The 19,477-nt window shown below is 43.5% G+C and overlaps 1 protein-coding gene across 1 annotated transcript in view; it reads left to right on the top strand.

Moving 5' to 3' along the window:
* Positions 1 to 19,477, top strand: part of slc2a15a (solute carrier family 2 member 15a) — a 55,363-nt gene that overhangs the window by 17,498 nt on the left and 18,388 nt on the right. The window contains 2 exon segments of the mRNA XM_028468143.1: positions 3,525 to 3,649; positions 19,180 to 19,325. Coding sequence (XP_028323944.1) covers positions 3,525 to 3,649; positions 19,180 to 19,325 — 271 coding nt within the window.

A 19,477-nucleotide genomic window follows, 5' to 3' on the forward strand; every position in this document is an offset into this window, starting at 1 on the left:
ATATCAACTCATTCACACTCACATTCATACACCAATGGGACAGAGCTGCCATGCAAGGCGCAGGTCAACCACTGGGAGCAACTTGGGGTTTAGTGTCTTGCCCAAGGACACTTCAACACATAGACCAGTATAGACCGGGATCGAACCCCCAACATAGAAAAGCAGATGGCGTTAGTTTGCCTCAGACCGTCAGACTGTGACTGAGTTGATAAAGAAATGGTCAGACATAGAAGCGGATGTGTATCACTCTCCGTATGAGGAGCATCTGTTCAACAGGTGGAGGAAAGGGGCGGAGCCTACCCTCACAGACAAAAAGCCGGAAGATCATTGGGGAACCCCTCTGTGTTATAACAGAGGTGGAGGAGACACTGCACTTCATGTACCAGATGTGGGATTAAATTGTAGTTCCTAATAAAACACCTTTGGAACTATACGTAATTCACAATATTTAATTTGAAGTAAAACCATGTTTTTCATCAGTCCCAGGGTGTTTACTGGTCGGTGGTGCTGGGGTGAGTGCGGCGGGGGGCTCCACAGCACCTTATCCTCACGGGGGGGTCCTGGTCCTGCCTTTAGGTCTCACTGTTCTCTGTAGGCCCTCTCCCTCCAGAGCGCCTTGTCCTCCAGCAGTGCCTGATAAGCCACTGTGCAGAGTTTTCTGTTTCTCATGATTTTGTGTGTACGGCAGGGTCAGAGCTGCCGTGGAGGTGTGCACATTATCTCACCAGGTTTTTGTTACAAGTCACAAACCTTGTTTATAAGTGTGTACGCTTTCTTTTTTACGTACGCAGCGTTTATAAATGGAGATGAAAATGTGACGTAGGCTCAAAGCAGACACTAGCTGGGTTTCCATTACTGATTTTTGCAAAATAAAAGCGATATTTATAAATGTCGACAAAGTATAAGTGAGTTTTGAACATGTTTCCATTGAAGGTTGGAGGCTGGAGCCACCTAACTCCCGTGAAATCTCATCCCATGAGACTTGGCTGCAGAAAGACGGACGCTCAGAACCTCCTTAGAACCTCCTTAGAACCTCCTTAGAACACTCTGCATTCCTTTGTTGTTTCACGTCTAATGTGATCATTTTTAAGTCCAATGCTAAGAAATGTCTGGGTCTCCTCTTCTATCCACACGTACTACGTCATGTTTAGAGAGAAGTGGTCATGTGACCAGGTTCTGTGACGTGTATTTGTGGAAAAAGTGTTTTCATAGCGCTTTTGTAACACATTTTAATTGAAACGCATGAAAAACCTCCTCATGAAAACGTCAAAACTTTTTAGCAATATTTGAATGTGTTTTCAAAATTCAGTTGTTTCCATTACCAGTGTTTATTGTGCTGATTGATTTGGAGCATTTCTAAGGGTAATGGAAACACAGCTACTGATTGGTTCAGAGAATCATCACAGCGTAGAGTCATCAACTCACACACAGAGAGGAAGTGTTTGGTCACCATTGATTTATGTTGGTGATCTTGTGAAAATAGCAGCAAAAAAGTGCAATCCATGGAGTCTGGTAGTTTCACGTGTCAGGTTGTGCTTAATGGAAACGCTCCAGAAAAAGCGTGTAGAGCCGATTCCGCCAATGGAAACGCACCATTAGATCAAAGGACTTGTGTCACTTTTTGGGAAGTATTGATAACCAGTCAAAGCTTCAGTATTTACAGTATTGTGCTGGTTAGATCCCAGTAGTCCCAGTTTGACCTTTGAAGTCAATGAAATTACAAAAGTGATTAGAAAGAGAGGAACATTGTGTTTATTAAGGGAGAAAACAAGTGTCTGTGTCTACTTTTTTATTCATAAAAAATGTGTTCAATCCATATATTTTATTTTAAAACCAATCAACATATTAAAGTGATGCAGTTATAGGAACAATATAATGTTTTAGTTTTAATTAACATTCATTTAATCATGAAGCTAAATGAGATGGTATGGGTCAGTGGTTCACTAATGTAATGTCATGGAGTAATTAAGTCACATTACAGCCATAAATATGGGCTGGGACTTTATTGCATTAATTGCAATTAATTAATTACAGAACAATAATGGTCTAAAAAAATAATGCAGTTAATTACTTTTTTTCAGTTTTAAATTAAATTCATCAGTTGCTCTGTTTATTTAAAGATATCCACAGATATTATATATATTATATTATACTATTTTACACTGTTCAGTTTCCACGTCTCTGGAATCTTCTGGACTAAGTGAGCATGAATATATCTTATTAAATTTAAGTTAGTGCTTTGTGAACAATGCAATTATAATATTCTTTATTCATATTACACATTATGTTAGCACTCAGTGATAATAATAATAAACACTATTTAATAGTTTAAGCTCATTTATTGTTTTCATTTATTCAGTCATAAAACAACATCCATTTAAAATGGAAAACATTGCTTCTTGTGTCAAACACTGTTAAGATGTAAAATGATACATGGTGTACAAATTATGTGACAGAAAAATATGTGAAATTTAATTAAGTAAATTAATGATGAGAGAAGAAATACAATACTTAAATCAATATAAATAATCTACACCTAAAGCAGCATAACTACTAAAACACTCAAGAGTTTCAGAAAGGAATCATGAGTCAGCTGATTAGTATGGGGCACCGATTGTAAAGTTATGCATGCTAAAATAAACAGCAAGTTTTCGCAACATTTAGCAACAAATCACATTTTTTAATGATACTTTTGACCAGATTTACAGCAATATTTGTGAAATTTGTGATTTTTTTCTCGTAAAAATATAATGTCCATTTTAAATCTAAATGTTAAATCTAAATCTAAATGGTAAATCTAAATCTAAATGTTAAATCTAAATGTTAAATCTAAATGTTAAATCTAAATGTAAAAAGTTGAATCTAAATGTTACCTTGAAATATACTTATTAAAATCTTAAATCTAAATCTTAAATCTAAATCTTAAATCTAAATCTTAAATCTAAATCTTAAATCTAAATCTTAAATCTAAATCTTAAATCTGAATTTTAAATCTAAATCTTAAATTTTAAATGCAAATCTATTCCGTCTATCATTCCGTCAATGAGCTAATATTTTGGTACTTACGGTGAATTTGATTATTAGCTAAGTATTTTGTTTCACTCGTGACATTTAGATTTAGGATTTAAGATTTAGAATTAACGTTTAGATTTAGATTTAACTGTAATATTTAAATGGAACATTTAATATTTAGATTTAGATTTAACATTTCCATTTAACATTGACCTTGAATTTTTTTACAAGAAAAGTAACTATCACAAATTTCACAAATACTGCTGTACTATGTGGTTTGTCGCTAAATGTTGCAAAAAGTTGCTGTTTATTTCAGCATGTGCATCTTTACAATCCCCCATAATTTAGTTCCTTTTTTACACTGAAGACAGACATTATTCATTCTTTGTTTGTGCGTGTGTGTGCGTGCGTGCATGCGTGTGTGTGTGTGTGCGTGTGCATGTGTGTGTGTGCATGCGTGTGTGTGTGTGTGCGTGTGCGTGTGTGTGTGTGTGCGTGTGCATGTCTTTCAGGAAGGGAACGGTGGTGTACACCACTGTGTTGGTCTTCATTGCTGGACTTCTCATGGGTCTCAGCAGAATCTGTGGTTCACCTGAGATGATTATCATGGGTCGATTCATCACAGGAATTCACTCCGGTACATGCTCTACACACACACCTCTGTACTAATTACACACACACACAGCGTCTATAAAGCACGTGTACGGTTCAAAGCCAGCAGAATAAAAAATCAAACGTCAGGAGGAATGGAAAGAAACATCTCTGCTGATGTTTTTGTTTTAGAAAAAACAGCTGAAAACATCAGAGCTCAGTCTGTCGCCATTAAACTGAAGTGACATCATCATAATAACCTACATTTCTTAACACATATCGGTCTCTCTTTACTAGTTTAGACTCGAAAACAATGGTTTTTATGTTTATTTCCAATAGTGGTTTTACAACTTTTTGTCCAGACTGGAGTCCAGACTATTACTAACATTTTTAAAGAGAGAAATAACCAAATATGTGCATCCAAACGTTATGTTAAGACTGTGGTGGAGAACAAGATGACAATAACATCAGGCACGTCTTTCTCTTACTTTTTCCTATTTTCATACATACATTTGTCCCAAAATAAATCTAGCTCTACACACTAGGAATGTGCAATATTTTATCGTTTTGTGATTTATTGTCAAAAACATTCTCACCAGTAAGAATTTGTCATCCCACGATATAAACGATACATTCCCATGTCAGAAATTATCGAGGGCCATTTGTCCCTCAATTTAGCCAAGAATGCCCCGAAAAAACGTGTTCCACAGACCAAAACGTCCCGTTTGTTGTCAACTTATTATTCTCTGGAGTGGAACGTTGTTTACGGACGCTGTGACGTGCACCGCCACCGCCCCCTCACACACTGCCGTCTGTCTGTGTGTGAGGTGCTCGTCTGAGATACCTGAAGCTACCGTGCTGTGATACATCATAAACCACTACTTGGTTAAAACCAGATAAACATCTAACAAAGTGAACCAATCCAAGTTCCTCCATCAGATCCACCCAAAGTGATGAACCTGTAGCAACGATTATGAACTGGAAACTCAACTAAAGCTAACTATGCTAAGCTAACCCACCAACACACAGACTGGGCTAAGAGCTAATGCTAACCACTCCATATAAGGAGTAATAGACCAAGTAAAAAAAACAAGTCTTACTGTCATAAAACCACAGAAAACCATAGATTTGTTTATGGTCAGATTTAACACTTGTATGGAAGAATAAAAGCTAAACATAAATGTTAGCATGAATAATAATGTCACTATTAATCCGTCTCAATTTGTGAAACGCAATATTTTTAAATTATATTTCACGTGTTAACAGACAAAGCTGGTCCCATTAGACTAATGTAAATATTGAGATTATTACACATAAATATACTGAATGATTAAATCATCAGCTTCATCTGGTTTAATTATAGGAAATCAGAGAAATATTTATTAACCATAACTTTATGTAACTCATGTATTATCAGATAAATTAAACAAGATTCAGCAACAGTCAAAACACTGATGGAGTTATTTTTGCTTGTCATGTTGTTTTTTTTTTTTTAGAAAATAATTTTTATTTCAAATGAGGAAATAAATGAATTACATATAATAACACTAATAGTGATCCACATGCACAAATATATTCCATTAAATATCAGCACATGAACTCTGTGAGTCAGCAGATATTGTAGCCTTTTTAAATGTGTCTAATGTTGATGTATTAATATTTATTTGTGTTTGTAAAGAACCTGTTTACAGTTGTGTTGTGATTTCAAAAAAAAAAAAAAAAATTAATAGTTTTTATTTATCGTGATTTTTATTGTTATCGTGATAAATACCACAAATTATCAGGATCATTCTTTTTGTCAATATCGCCCATCCCTACTACAGACCACACAGGTGAAGGTTCTTTATAGGAGTCATAGCTAGAGATGCTGCCACTGCACTTTTGGCCTTTGCACACTCTGGTTTATAATGAAGTGATGTCTGGGAGGCTCTCAGCAGCTTTTTTCAGCTTCTGTCAGTCTGCCCCAGGGCAGATGTGGCTACAATAGTAGCTTATCACCACTAGAGATTGAACAGACTAGTCGACTTCAGTGTTGTCTCGCGAGTCTGTCTATGTGACGTCAACGAGTCACAGTACCTGACTTTTGACCAAGATAGCGGTGCAACACAACAAATGAGGGTCCTAGTTTCTTCTCAAACTGCAGCTGGTAGGCAGATACTACGGCTAATGTACATGCTAACGTTAGCTGTAGTGGTAACATGTCTGTGTATTAAGCAGATCTGGAAAACATCAGCAGTGCAGAACGGAGGCTCCGTTAGCGGGGGAAGACCACTGTTGTGCCAAAATCTGTGACCTGAAAAAATCTGTGCCCGGAGGTAGCGACAGTTCCAACCCCTGTGGCTTCTCGGTGAACATTTACTCCCCCTTAAACACGTTAGTAATTTTTAGCCAGTCTGCATTTACTTCACCCACCAGAGCGTAATGTTTAAGGGGGAGTAAATAGCTCCTAAATAGCTACAAAGAGGTTCAGCACTCTTCTTCTCTACCGCCGAGAAGCCGCAGCGGTCACAGATTTTTTCGGGTCACAGACTTAGGCACAACACCGGCACTCGGCTGCCACTCAGCTCGGCTTTGGCAATTAGTGACGTCATTGACTAGTATGCACATAGAGTCAACCTTTAAAATGATGTCGTCGTTCAACCCCTACTCACCACTAAGTGTGGAGTGAAAAAATAATGCCTTAATTCTGTAAAGCGCTTTGAGAGTCTATGATAAAGCGCTATTTAAAATCCAATGCATTATTATTATCAGTGACGTGCCGTGAGCACTAGGGTTGGGTAGGCAGGGCGTTGCAAATGGAGACCACCAATGTCAACAACAATGACAATTTCACATGTTTCTGCTGGGAAAGTGTTAATTCAATTCAACTTCATTTGTATAGCACAATTTACAACAAAATCATCTCAATGTGATTATCAAAATATAAAATTTATGATAATAAAGAAAAAATCCAACAAGATCCACATAAACAAGCATTTAGCCATCAAACAAAATCAACATTATTTAATATAGCCTCCATACTCTCCCAATATCTCATGACACGGCAGCACATCTGTTGTTTGTGTTGGAAACACAGAAACATGGAGAAAATGACAACAACAACAACTCAGAACATCCTCAGTGAGGAGCATCCACAAAGCCAAACCTATCATTCACTGTGAAAATACCAACAATGTTCTGACCTTACCTTTGCTGAAGCTCTGGTAACTCAAGTGTTGGTCTCCCATCTTTTAAAAATTGTCGTTTTTCCTCAAAATAAAGTTTCTCTATCGTCTCTAGCGCTGTCATCCTGTCTGTCGTGTCATCCCGCCCACTAGCTAGAGTGAGAGAGAATGTAGCAGCAGCCATGTGATATCAATTCACTAATGCACTGTGAACTTACGTATAGCATTTAGCATAGCACGGTTACGTCCAAAGGCAGCGTAGAGAGCTGCTTTTTTGTCGCGGGAAAATTAATCTACGATACATCACGCTATCTGTCACTACAGCACTGAAACCATTTCACAGGAATTACAAAACATTATCAATGAATTTCACATGAATTACAGCTAAGTGTATACTGCACACTGGCCATACCTGTCAAGTATCCCATTTTGGCTGGGAAATTCCCGTATTTTACCCCTCTTTCCTGCCATCTTCCCATATTAGTATTTTCCCGTAAATATCCTGTATTTTAATGTAATAATAATTAAAAGATGTCTTACTAAACTGAACGCCGTCACTTGCCTCGTGAGAACTTCCACCTGAAATGACCTGAGTGACAGTTCTCATTAGATTAGATTAGTGCTGACATCAGCAACAAACCCAGAAACAACTCAGAACAGAGATGATGAATGAAGACGTTCTGTGATTAAAAACTAAGAACTGGTGTAAATACGTTATAAAATATAACAGAGTTTATTATCATAAAGACCATCAGGATGTGACACAGTTACACGTTCTGTTAGATTAATAACTGATATTTTAACGTCTACCACAGAGGAAGAAACACGTAAGTCACCATGAAAAATCATCCAATCACAAGCTCCACAAATATACACTGTTTATAAAGTGTTAAATAATGTAAAGTCTGTAATAAATGTGTCTAATAAGTCATTAGTGAATATCAGAGAATGAGAAATTATAATAAAATATATAATAAAATAAAATGTTAATGTCTAACTTAAAGACAAGCAACGTGAAATAAACAGTAAATATGCAACGTGTTGACTTGTATATAAGTATATTAAATAATTAATTAATTTTTATTTAGGCTGTTTTATAATTTAATTAGGGCTGGGCGATATATCGAGATTCAAGATGTATCAAGTTTTCTATTTTGGTGATATAGAAAACTATAATATTTCATATATCTATATATAAATATAAATATGTATATATTATATCTTATTATGTATTAAAATACTAGTTTTAGGAGTCACTGTTTTTACTTCTCAGAACAACATGTAAAGCTCAGTTAGATGATTAATAAGTCACATATTGATCAGCTGTTTGTTAATAAATGAGCCTGTGTAGCATTTTACATCAGCAAATTTTTTTTTTTTTTCATTTTTTTTTTCACCTTGTCTGCACATGCTGTTGAAGGTTAACACTACAAGAAGTGCAATCTTTTAACAGCAATGCATATTTTATTATTGCAATTAAATAAATGAATTTATTTCATTGCATAATTGTGACCATCACCAGCCCTCCCTAGGGAAGGGTAAATACTTTATTAAAGGGAGGATGTAAAAAAGAGAGGGCAGTGTTACACCAGGGTGAGGGGGGTGGGGGGGGGGGAGTTAACAGGGAGGAGGGATACAAGATAGGAAAACGAATGGGTGGGGAATAATCAATAAGTTTCAAGTGATGTGATGTGAAATTGTGGTTGTGTATATTGTGCTTATTGTTGTGTTATCAAGCCAGTCTGGTGACCAGTGTGCGGCTTAGGAATAATGGTGGTGGCTGTGAGCAGAGGAGGAAGTGAGTGGAAGTTACATAAAACAGGTATTTGGGAACAACGTGTCTATGGTTGAGCCCAGTATGAGTGTTATCCCACAGCCCGAGGCCAGTGCGTCCATGACAAATGTGATTCCAAGAGCCGCTACTGCAAAACCCATGAGCCGCCCCCGGGCCCGAAGAAGCAGTCGGGCCAGCAGAAAGAGCGAGAGATCTAGGGGCCCCCGGCGACCACCCCACGGCCAAGCAGTCCCCCGAACGCCCCCAAGGTCCCAAGCCGAGAGGCTGCCATTGCCCCCCCCATACACACCCGAAAAGCCCCCAAGGAGCCAAGGACCCAGCGCACCACGCCACCGACTCCAACCCCCAACCCCCAGGCCCCCAGCCCCCCACCTCCCCCACCACCACCCACACCCCCGCGCCCAGCCCCCCGAGGGGAGGGCCCAGAGAGCCCCCCGCCCGAGACCCCAGCGGAGGAGCCAATGCCCACGCCCAGCAGACGAACAGAGCCACGCCGAACGGGCAGCCGGCGGGCACCCGCCGGTGAGCCCAGAGCCAGCAGGGACCCGACCCCAGGCCAGGAGGACCCGGAATGGATGCAGCACCAGGAGCAGCCCGCCCAGGGCGAACGACCACACCCCAAGCCGCATAAGGCACCAGGGGGCCGCTGGGGGTCCCCCCGCCGGTCCCCAGGCACCCCAACCTAGCCCCCCCGGGCGCCCCAGATGCTGATGCCGCCCGCGCCACAAGCTTCAGTTCTTTAAAGCCAGGGCCCCCTCCAGAGGCCAAGCCAGACCGCCCCGCCGGGATGTGGCCCCCTAGTCTGGCCCCGACACCCTGCCTCACGGGGGATTGCCCAAGCAGGGGCCGCACCAGAAGGTATGCAAGGGCGCGGCACGCGCCACCCGCCCCAGAAGACCCCCGCCAGGACCGGCCCGGCCAGCCGGTCAAGCACCCCGGGCCCCAGGAGCAACCCCAGGGACCAGGACCCCCCAAGGGCAAGCCCCCGGGCCAAGCCCCCTGGGACGCGCCCCCCACCCTAGCCCAGGTCCCGGCCACAGCCCAGCAGGACCGCACAGCCCCAGACGGCACAAGGCCAGCAGCCCAGGGCCCGCCGCCCCCCGGACAGCGCAAGCCACGGGGCAGCGCCCCCCGCCGGCCCGCGAGCAACCGGCGACCCCCACCGCGGGGACGGAGGCACCCCAACGGCACACATCCAGCGCGGGACAGCAGCCCCCAGCCAAAGATGCCCCGGACCCACCCACCAGTCCGCAGATGGCAGGACATACCCACCAGGCGGCCGAAAGCAACCTCAACCACCGGAACAGCTAACGCCGCCCCCCCAGTAAACAGCATCATCCCGAGGCGCCAAACAACCCTGCCCCAACCCCGGTGAGGACACCAGCACCCCCCCAGCACAAGCACCCCCCAAACCGGCGAGGCAGGCCGCCCCGGGCCCGCACACCGCGGGGCCCGCCCCCAAGGCCACCAGGAGACAAAGCAAGCACCAAGCCACACCCAAGGGGGAGAGGCACCCCCGCGCCCCACCCGGCCGACACAGCCCGGAAAGACCCCGCAAGGAGAGACCCCGGCAAAGCCCCCCCGAGACCCACCGCCACGCCCGACCGCACCATCTTGATGTACTTTTACTCTATGCAGTGGCCCAGCCACCAACAGAGGGGCCAGGCCCCCACCGGAGAGGCCCAAATATGTGTACCAACCCACCACCCTGTTATGGTGCCTCTCCATTCCCCAATGGAGAGGCACTTCCCGATCCCCTGTGTGAATGTGTGTGTTTGGTGAATGTATGGGGTGTAATTAAAAGAAGGGGGATGGAGGGGAGCGGTGCTCCCCCTCCAGCCTCTGTGGATTTATGTGTATGTGGTGTAATAGGCCGGAGGGTGTAAATGATGATACACCCTCCGGGGGGTGGCATGTTGAGATGCGATTAAAATTGGAGGGATTAGTAGGGCAACTAGAGGTGGGAGGGCCGCCCCCACGCCACTACATAGTAACACAGGTGGCGGCCCCCTCCACCCCCAGCCCCACCATCCAGCCCCCCAAGGGTTGGGTATCGGTGTGTGGTGCATTTTGTGAGTGAGCCAGACCAGCTGGGAGTGGGGTGAAGTGAACATGTAGGAGGCCTGTCCAGTGTGAGCCGGGCCCGTCCGCGTGGCGGGCCACGCGAGAGGGTAGATGGCGCAGACGGGCAAGTGGCACTGCGGGCCCCGGAACAGCACAGTTGGAGACCCCCCCCCACGGCACCCCCCAGACCGCGCCGGCCCCGCGGAGCACGGCGACACCCCCCACCCCCGGGCACAGCCAGGCACCAACCCCATCCCCCGGCGCCCCAGGGGGCGACCCCCGCCGCCCGCCGGCCCGGAGCAACGCCACCCCGCCACCAAGGGGAGCGGCCGAGCAGGGGGGAGGCCCATGCCCGCACCAGGGCCAGCACAGGCCCACCCGGCGCCACGATACAACACTCTCCACCGGGAGGCGGCCCCGGCCCCCCCGACGAGAGAGGACGCCATCCACCGCCAAGCAGGGCCATCCCGCCAGCCACGGACCAGCAAGCCAGAGTACCGAAGCACCCCCAGCCCGGAACCGCCCCCCCCCCCACACCAACGGCGCCAATAGAGCCCCCCCCCCCCCCCCGACGGAGGCAATCCCCGACGACCCACGCACCGGCACGAGACACCCCCCCGACGCCAGCACACCCCGAACAACAGCGGGCCCGAGGCCACCAGCCCCGCCCCGCCCAAGGCTGCGCAGCGCCGCCACGAGCCGCGGCCGGTCCCCGGGCAGATGGCCGGAGAGCACCTCCCCGGACACGTAGCCCAAGGATCCGCCCCCGGGGCACCCCCGCCCCGGAATCGCGCCCACGGCGCCCGGTGCACCCAGCCAGCAAACCAGCCAATCCCAACGCGGATCCACCGGGCCAGGAACCACGCGCCGCGCCCCCGCACACCCGCCCTATACGACCCCCGGGGAGGCCCCATAGCACCCCCCACCCCACCCCTCTAGCCATAACGTCCACACCCCGGCCATTGCGGTCGTACAAAAAGCCCCCGAGGGGGCCCCGCCTGGCTCGCCGCGCAAGCGACATCCCTGGCAAAGGTGCGCCCCAGGGAGCCAAGCCAAGGACCCGCAAGGGCCGACGGAGCAACCCACAGCCACACCCCGCCACCCAGCAACCCAGGAGGCAATCGCCGACCCCGGGCAGCAAGCCACCCCCAAAGCCACCCCCACCCCGGATCCCCCCGGACCGGAGCCAAGGACCCCCACCACCCCAGGCCCCCCAACGAGACCACCCCCCAGCCAACCCACCCGACACGGCACCGCCGTCCCCCAGGCGGGAGCCACAGCCCCCCCACCAGTGCCCCAGGCCAACGGGAGCCCCCCAAACCCAACCCACAGGATGGCGGGCGCAAGAGCAAAGGAGGAGGAGGGGGGGAGGACGAGACAGGGGGACAGGGAGCAAGGGGAAGGAGCGGCAGGGGAGCACGCAGGGCCCCAGCCCCAGAGACCAACCAGATGCGCATGCAAGGGGCAACGGCGCCAAATCAAACAGCCCCGGGACCCCATGAACACCCAGAAGGAATGCACACCCGTGCTGAGGCAACAAGGCACCCCGGCAACCCACCCCAGCCATCCTGACCAAGACCACCCCAGAGGCCCAAGGCGGCCCCGGCCTACAGTTGGGCTAGTGTGTTAGTAAAGAGTGGTGCTGGCAGTCGCTTGCAGGCTAGATCATCAGGCTTTTAAAAATTTAGATTTAATGCAATTAAAAAAAAAAAAAAAAAAAAAAAAAAAAAAAATAAGAAAATTTAACCCAGAATAGTTTTTCTGGTCAGACTTTATTTAATAAAATTATATAGATTTATATCATTTATCACCATTTTGATAAAATATATTGCGATATGAGTTTTGGTTCATATCACCAGCCCTAGTAGGAATGTTCACAGTATTTTAATGTTAATAAAGGTCGACCTACCAGATTATAATCACATTATTGTATTTAATAAGTGGTTGATAAGTGGATATTTTAGATTTATTGTACATCTATATTAAAATATAACAGATACTGGAGCTTGGTTGACAGTGATGACACTGGCTGTTCTTAACACACACTGACCACAACTAGTCACATGTCCTTGTGTTATGTTTAAGTCTTTAAGGAAAGACTGACACAAAATATTGTTAATGTTTGTGGAAATTAAAATCATTAAAAACAAAATCAATGCAGAAAATAGTCATTTCAGTGCTATTATTATCAACTTCTCTGTAAACATGGACACATACCAGTGCTGCTTAACAAACACTATGATTATATCCTCTTAATTTCTGTGAGATTCACTAAGTATCTTCACCATGTTTTCTTTGACAGACATTGATTTATAGACGGACAGAATAATGTCTCCCGAAAGAAATGTTGATATTTTAAAAGCTATTTGGTCTAATCTAGAACAGTGTAGGTCTACCTGTACCCTAGGGGTACTTAAACACATGCAGGATGACCTTGAAAATATTTATGAATCCCAGACAGTGTTCACCAAATATGTAAGCAAATAAATTCACTAATTTACATTATTAATGCACACTTTAAATTAGTTTTTTCTTTACTTTTACTAAATATGATTCATATTTTGCCATAAAAAGTTAGAAAATGCTAGAAGGCTGCTCAACTATAGGAACAATAGGAAATCTAAAAAAAAACTGTACTAATCTTTATCATTATTTTTAGAAATGTTTCACAAGCTCTTAATTTAATTATGTTTCAGAACTTTAGTAAATTGAACAAATGTCCTTCCTGAAAGAGAAGGACTCACACACACTCAAACCTACACAATCCTGAACTCAACGAACTCACAAAGAAGTCCCACAAGTGAACACACAAGCTGCAGCGCACAAAACACACTCAAACGAGCAGAACCTGTGCACACACACTCACCGATGTCTGAAGGCAGTGGAACGTCAGTCATGGAGGGGGGAGGGGACAGAGAGTACGGGGTCATTACTCCATTTAGGAACAACTTTTTTGTTTTTGGAGTGATACAAATGTGTGCTCACAGAAAATGTTAAGGGTTGGCAGCTGTGTTTTTACCTCTTTCCTATTGTGCGCCAATGTAAACGATGCACTTTCGTGCCGCTCTTGCGATACTTCTGCATCTTCTTTGTTGGTGTTTTAGAACGTTGGCTTCGCAGTCAGGAAGTGGCAGCGGGGCATTACCGGTCAAAGGACCGTGGCCGCATAGTTCCCTGCCTATGTGTACAAATTAGGGTGGCAAGACTTTGTTGTCGGGTGGCATTTGCCATCCTATGCCACCCTGGTAGACCCGCCCCTGGCAATTAGACATATACAAGGTGGAAAAATGTCAGAAAGGCTCTGTTTGCATTGTCTGTAATGTACAGACTATGGCAACGGACCCAGTTATTTGGGTAGAAAAAATAGTAACGAAAACAAGCCCAGATATATGAACGTTATACTTGAAACTAGTGGGCGTGCACTGTAGTTGATCCCACACAACGTTCTTGAAGCCAAAATACAGCGCTTAGGGGCACTTCCATCTTGCAAATTCAACGTCATTTGGAGCCAGAGTCTGCGCAGTATGGTCCGGCGGGAAGAGCCCTAGTACTGCCCAATCATTGGCTGTCAATCATTATTTTACAACATACATGGCCAATTAAAGGCGAAAGCCCCGATTTAATTTTAACCTCAAATAACTTATTTAAAACAAAATTCACAGAAAAATGAGCACTTGAACACAATGTAGGGTGACAATAACGAATGATTTTATTTTATTTTATTTATTCAGTTTATTTCCGACATGGTTTCATTCACTTTTTTTTTTTTTTTTTTTTTTTTTTACATTTTTTGTACATGCCAAAAAAGGAGACGAGAGAAGCAGTTTGCTTATCTGGGTCCCGTCCCCTGTTTTACCATCTCACATTTACATGGGTTTACATGTCTCTCTGGTCAAACATTCTTGAGTTGTTCTGAACAGTCCTTTTTTGTTGTTTCTCATCTGTCAGTGTTGTCTTGTTTTTTTTTCCTCTTCCTCTCTATCGTTGTTCGTGTTGGCCTTGTTCCCTGCAAGACGTTGTTAGCATTCCTCCAGTTCAAGAACAGTTCCTCTTTCGAAGTTGTTTGGAAGTTTTTTTTCCCTTTTCATCCATAATGTCACCACTCGGGAATGTCTCTTTTGGACACACAAGTTTGCAGCTTGTTTTGTCTCTACGTCAAGGTTAATCCAGCTGTTGTTAGTTCTATTGGCAGTGTTGTATTTTCCACTGTTAGATTTAACTTGTATAAACAAATTATTATATCTTAGTTCATAAGCAAGGTAGTAATTTCATTGTATTATCTTAGTTCATAAGCAAGGTAGTAATTTCATTGTACAGGAAAACGTGTTTCTAACTGCACATATGACAATAAACACTTTGAATTTAAATTTAATATAATCCTTAATCACCCCACCACCTAGCAATTGAAATGAATAAATGACAGACCTTTTTTACTCTTGGTTTTCACATTTAATTCAGTTTCCGTAAAATAATCACAGTCTGAGTTTTGTTTCCAGTGTTTATATAGATCTGGGTCCATATCCATGATTACCATCAGTAATGTTGTTTAGGTGGATCCTTCGTATTTTCCCGTCTTCCATCGTTTTGATGAGGATTGGTTTTCCGTCCTCTTCTCCCAGTGGTGTGATGTAAATCCTGCAGTTTCTTGTCCAAGTCTTCACAATTTTTCCTCCTTTTTTTATTTGACGTGCCTTCCATGCAATGCTTGCATTTTGTTTCGTCAGGTTTTCATTGATGTACACCTTCGTTCCCTTGAGTTTATTTCCTTGCTTCAGTAGTTGTCCTTTGAATTTCATATTCGTGAAGGTTATTTTTACATCTCTGTTATCATTTTTCTTTGGCAGGAGATGGCAGGAGTTGATATTGTCAGGGTTCAGGACAATGTCCTTCGACTCCAGGTAGTCAATGACCTGTTGTTCAATCGATTTTGTTTCTTCGTCACTCGCGTAACTCCTGGGTTTTATCTTTAGGCCTGTGATGATGACATCTTTCTCTCTTTCCTTTTGTTCCAGCTGTTCAACCCTGGCGTTCAACAATTTCATCTCTTCAGCATTTCTTTCATTCTTTTCTTTCAGTACCTTTGCTTCGCTTTGCAGGTTTTCCAGTGAGTTTTCCAGTGTCTTTTCCAATGACTTTATCTCGGCAGATAGGTTTCGTAGACCCTCGCATATCATCTCCTTGACCTCTTCCGAACCCGAATTGGGTTCTGAAGGGCCTCCCTGCGGTTTTTTCACCATTTTCCTTCAGTCTTGGGCCCAATTTTTCAGGCTGTTCAGCTGTAGCCAGCTGTAGCCAAGGTCGTGTTATCGGAGCAAATGAAAACACGTCTGCTCTCTCCAAAGACCAGAGAATGAAATATATATGAAATATATATCACAGCAGAGTTTAAGTTTGGAAAAAAATTATGTAACAAGTATTTTAACTTTACAGTTTGACCCACATCCCATCTGTTATCATTGAGGAGGCGGGGCTTATGACCCCAGTCAGCAGGGGAAAAAGCTTAACTTCACCGTGAGTGTGCGTCATCCATTCATTTTACAGTCTATGCTTGAATCTCTAGCTAGCTATTGTTGAAAGTGAATCAGATGTTTTCTACAGATGTATCACCCTCCAGTAGGGTAATACGTTTACCCGCACAAAAGAGCACGAACATATCGCTGTCCATGTTCATGTTTGAAGGCAAACTACTTCTTGCCGCTCTCTAATGACATAATGTTTACTCCCGAAAGAAATAGTTTCTCATTCGTGGTACAAAAAAGAAAAACAAGTTAAAATCAGATAACGGATGACGGATCCGTTTTCTGTTGTTCATCGTGCCTGTTTCCATCATCAAACATAAAACAGAAATCATTTTGTTTATCTTTTTTGTGTTTTATTACAAATAAAACGGTTCTTTTTCACGATGGCCGCGAAGTACACAGACCCACAAAGTGCAAAATAAATATGTGTAATTTTTTTTTGCAAAAGTATGAAAAGGTAGAAGTTCTAACATCTATTGTACCTCACACCAGCAGTCGATAGTCAGTTACGTGGTTATTTGGATACCATTTGGACCGTAACACCATGAAACAAAACTGAAACTGTGAGCTACTGAAACATCCACAGGCTGCATGAAAACAGGAGCAGAAAACTACTGAAATAAATCCTAAACAGTCCTATTGTGTGAGGAGACCTGGTCCAGGACCTGTGGAGGCTTCAGTTCTGGTTCTATTCATTAGACACATGTGACATGCTTCAGTTATCGCTCTAATTTGCTGACTCTAACTTTTGTAGTGAAGGATAAAACAGGGAAAATATCCAGTATTGACAACTACGGGCCAATTGCATTGGCCAGTGTGATATCAAAAGTTTGTTTGAATTGTACTCTTGGATAGATCCAAGAAATATGTTGTCACCACTGATGAGCAATTTGGTTTTAAAAGTCAACATGGAACTGATATGTGCATCTATGCCCTTGAAAGAGGCTGTGAGGAAGTACAGAGGGCAGAACTCCACCATGTTTTTGTGCTTCTTGGATGCCTCTAAAGCATTTGATCGCATCAACCATGGCAAACTGAAAAATTGCAAGAGCAAAGGGTTCCTCCAGGCCCTAGGTTTATGGTACACACATCAAACAATGCAGGTTAGATGGAGAAGTGCGACATAAAGTCCTTTTTTGTGTCTAATGGGGTGAGGCAGGGTGGGATCTTGTCACCCATGCTTTTTAACCTTTACATGGACGATCTCTCCCAAAGATTGAAAAATTGTAATACCAGCTGTATGATAGGGAAAAGACTGTTAAACCATCTACTTTACGCTGATGACCTGGTCATCATGTCACCCTACTCTGCAGGCCTGCAGCAACTGCTCAAAGTGTGCACTGAATATGGTGAACAATATGACATCAAGTTTAACCCTAAAAAGAGTGTTGTGATGATTGTGAGGACTAAGGAGCAGCGTAAGGCTGTATTTCCCATGTTCTACTTGTCAGAAGGGGAGCTGGTGGTTGTGGAAATAGTCAAATACCTCGGTCACATCATCAAGAGTGATATTTCAGATCATGATGACATTCAGAGGCTGTACTGTAAATTGTATGCACAAGCTAACATGCTGACGCAAACATGTTGTATGTGTACCGCAAATGTAAAAATAGCTTTGTTTAAAGCCTACTGCACACCACTCTACACTGCCCACTAGTGGTGCTGCGACACAAAGGCTAAATTCCATAAACTACAAGTAGCATACAACGATGCTTTCAGGATTCTTTTGAAAGTCCCTCACTGGGAAAGTGCCAGTCTGCTGTTTGTACAGAATAATGTGACCACATTAAGTGTTGTAATAAGAAATATTGTTTATAAATGTATGGATAAGGCTCATGGACTCACATAATGAAATCATAATTGCTTTATACGGACTGACCAGAGCAGTATCAGGTACAGCTCAGAGCTCTGGAGGCACTGGAGAAAGTGCTTATATGGACTATAATAGTGATATTCTCTGTTACGTTTGTCTGTCTGTAATTTATTAAATGTTTTTTATGGACCTTTGTGAGTCTGAAATAAAGATTGATTGATTGATTTTACTCTGCTGTGTTTGATAAAATGATCTTGTATCATGTTTTCCACCTCACACCGATGGCAAAGAAGCGTAATTTGTGTCATCTGCCAATTTTACCAAACAGTGTTACAGACCAAGTAGTATCCAGTTAAACTGGTGACTGACTATTGACTGTGAGGCTAGTGTGAGGAACAATAAATGTTAGAACTTCTACCATTTGACTCTTTTGCAAAAACAATTACAGCTTTTTTGAGGGCAGTAAAAATATTTATTTTGCACGTTATAAATACCACTAGCTACTAACAGCAGCCGTCAACACACAAGAAATTGATCACAAGAAACAAGGAGCAGCAGTAGATTCATTACACCACCTCTGGTTTCTTTTATCACATCATGTGCATGTTTTATGCAACATCCATGTTTTTGTTTTGATTTATTTAAGTATTAATAACGTTTCAAATCACCAGTTCATCAGTAATGTGACTTATGTGTTGCTCCTTTTTTTGTCCAGGAGTAAAAGTCCGCCCCCCTGTGTGTCCCCTCTGTGTGGTGAGATTTAAAAATGATGTTCTCACTCTAGTTTCCCTTAAATATCCTAATATTACGCAAACAAAAGATTTAATTTTAAAGCAGAAAAACGCTGCTTGTCTGATTTTTGATTTTTCTGTATTTCTGTTTTGGTTTTAAGTCAGTAAAACCAAATAACCACACAGTTTATTTGTTAATTTGATTACATAGATTAATATCTCAACAACACAACCGCTATCCAAACATCTTTTGTCACCAATAATGCTGAAGCCTTCGAAGCTTAATGATATCACCTGTAGGTTTTTAAATGCAGTATTTTCTGCCATTTCCTTCATGTCAAACATTTCATTTTTGCGTACCCATGGTTTAGATTAGGAACAGCTCCATAAATGTAAAGTCATTGGGTAATGCTAAGGCCCCTTAGCCATGATATCTTAGGAAACGTGTGTTATTTGAGTATTAAAAGTCCTCCTCTGGATGTCACTGTAGGGATCTCTCTGAGTGTGGTGCCCATGTACCTGGGGGAGATCGCTCCCAAGAATCTGAGAGGCTTCCTGAGTCTCGTGCCGAGCGTCTTCATCGGAATCGGAGTCTTTACCGCACAGATCCTTGGCCTTCATGAGCTCCTAGGAAAGGTACAAGAACTTTAGCATACTTCTAACTTCTTCATTCTCTTTAGCTCGTTCTATTGTTTAAGAAAAAAGAAAGATGGACAGTATTTTGGGGTCTTCATGTCACTGGGTTTTGTTTCTTCATGTATTTATTGAAGGCTTTAGCCGGAAGGAAC

This window comes from Gouania willdenowi, chromosome 15 (genome assembly GCF_900634775.1).
Source record: "Gouania willdenowi chromosome 15, fGouWil2.1, whole genome shotgun sequence".
Taxonomy (NCBI): Eukaryota; Metazoa; Chordata; class Actinopteri; order Blenniiformes; family Gobiesocidae; genus Gouania; species Gouania willdenowi.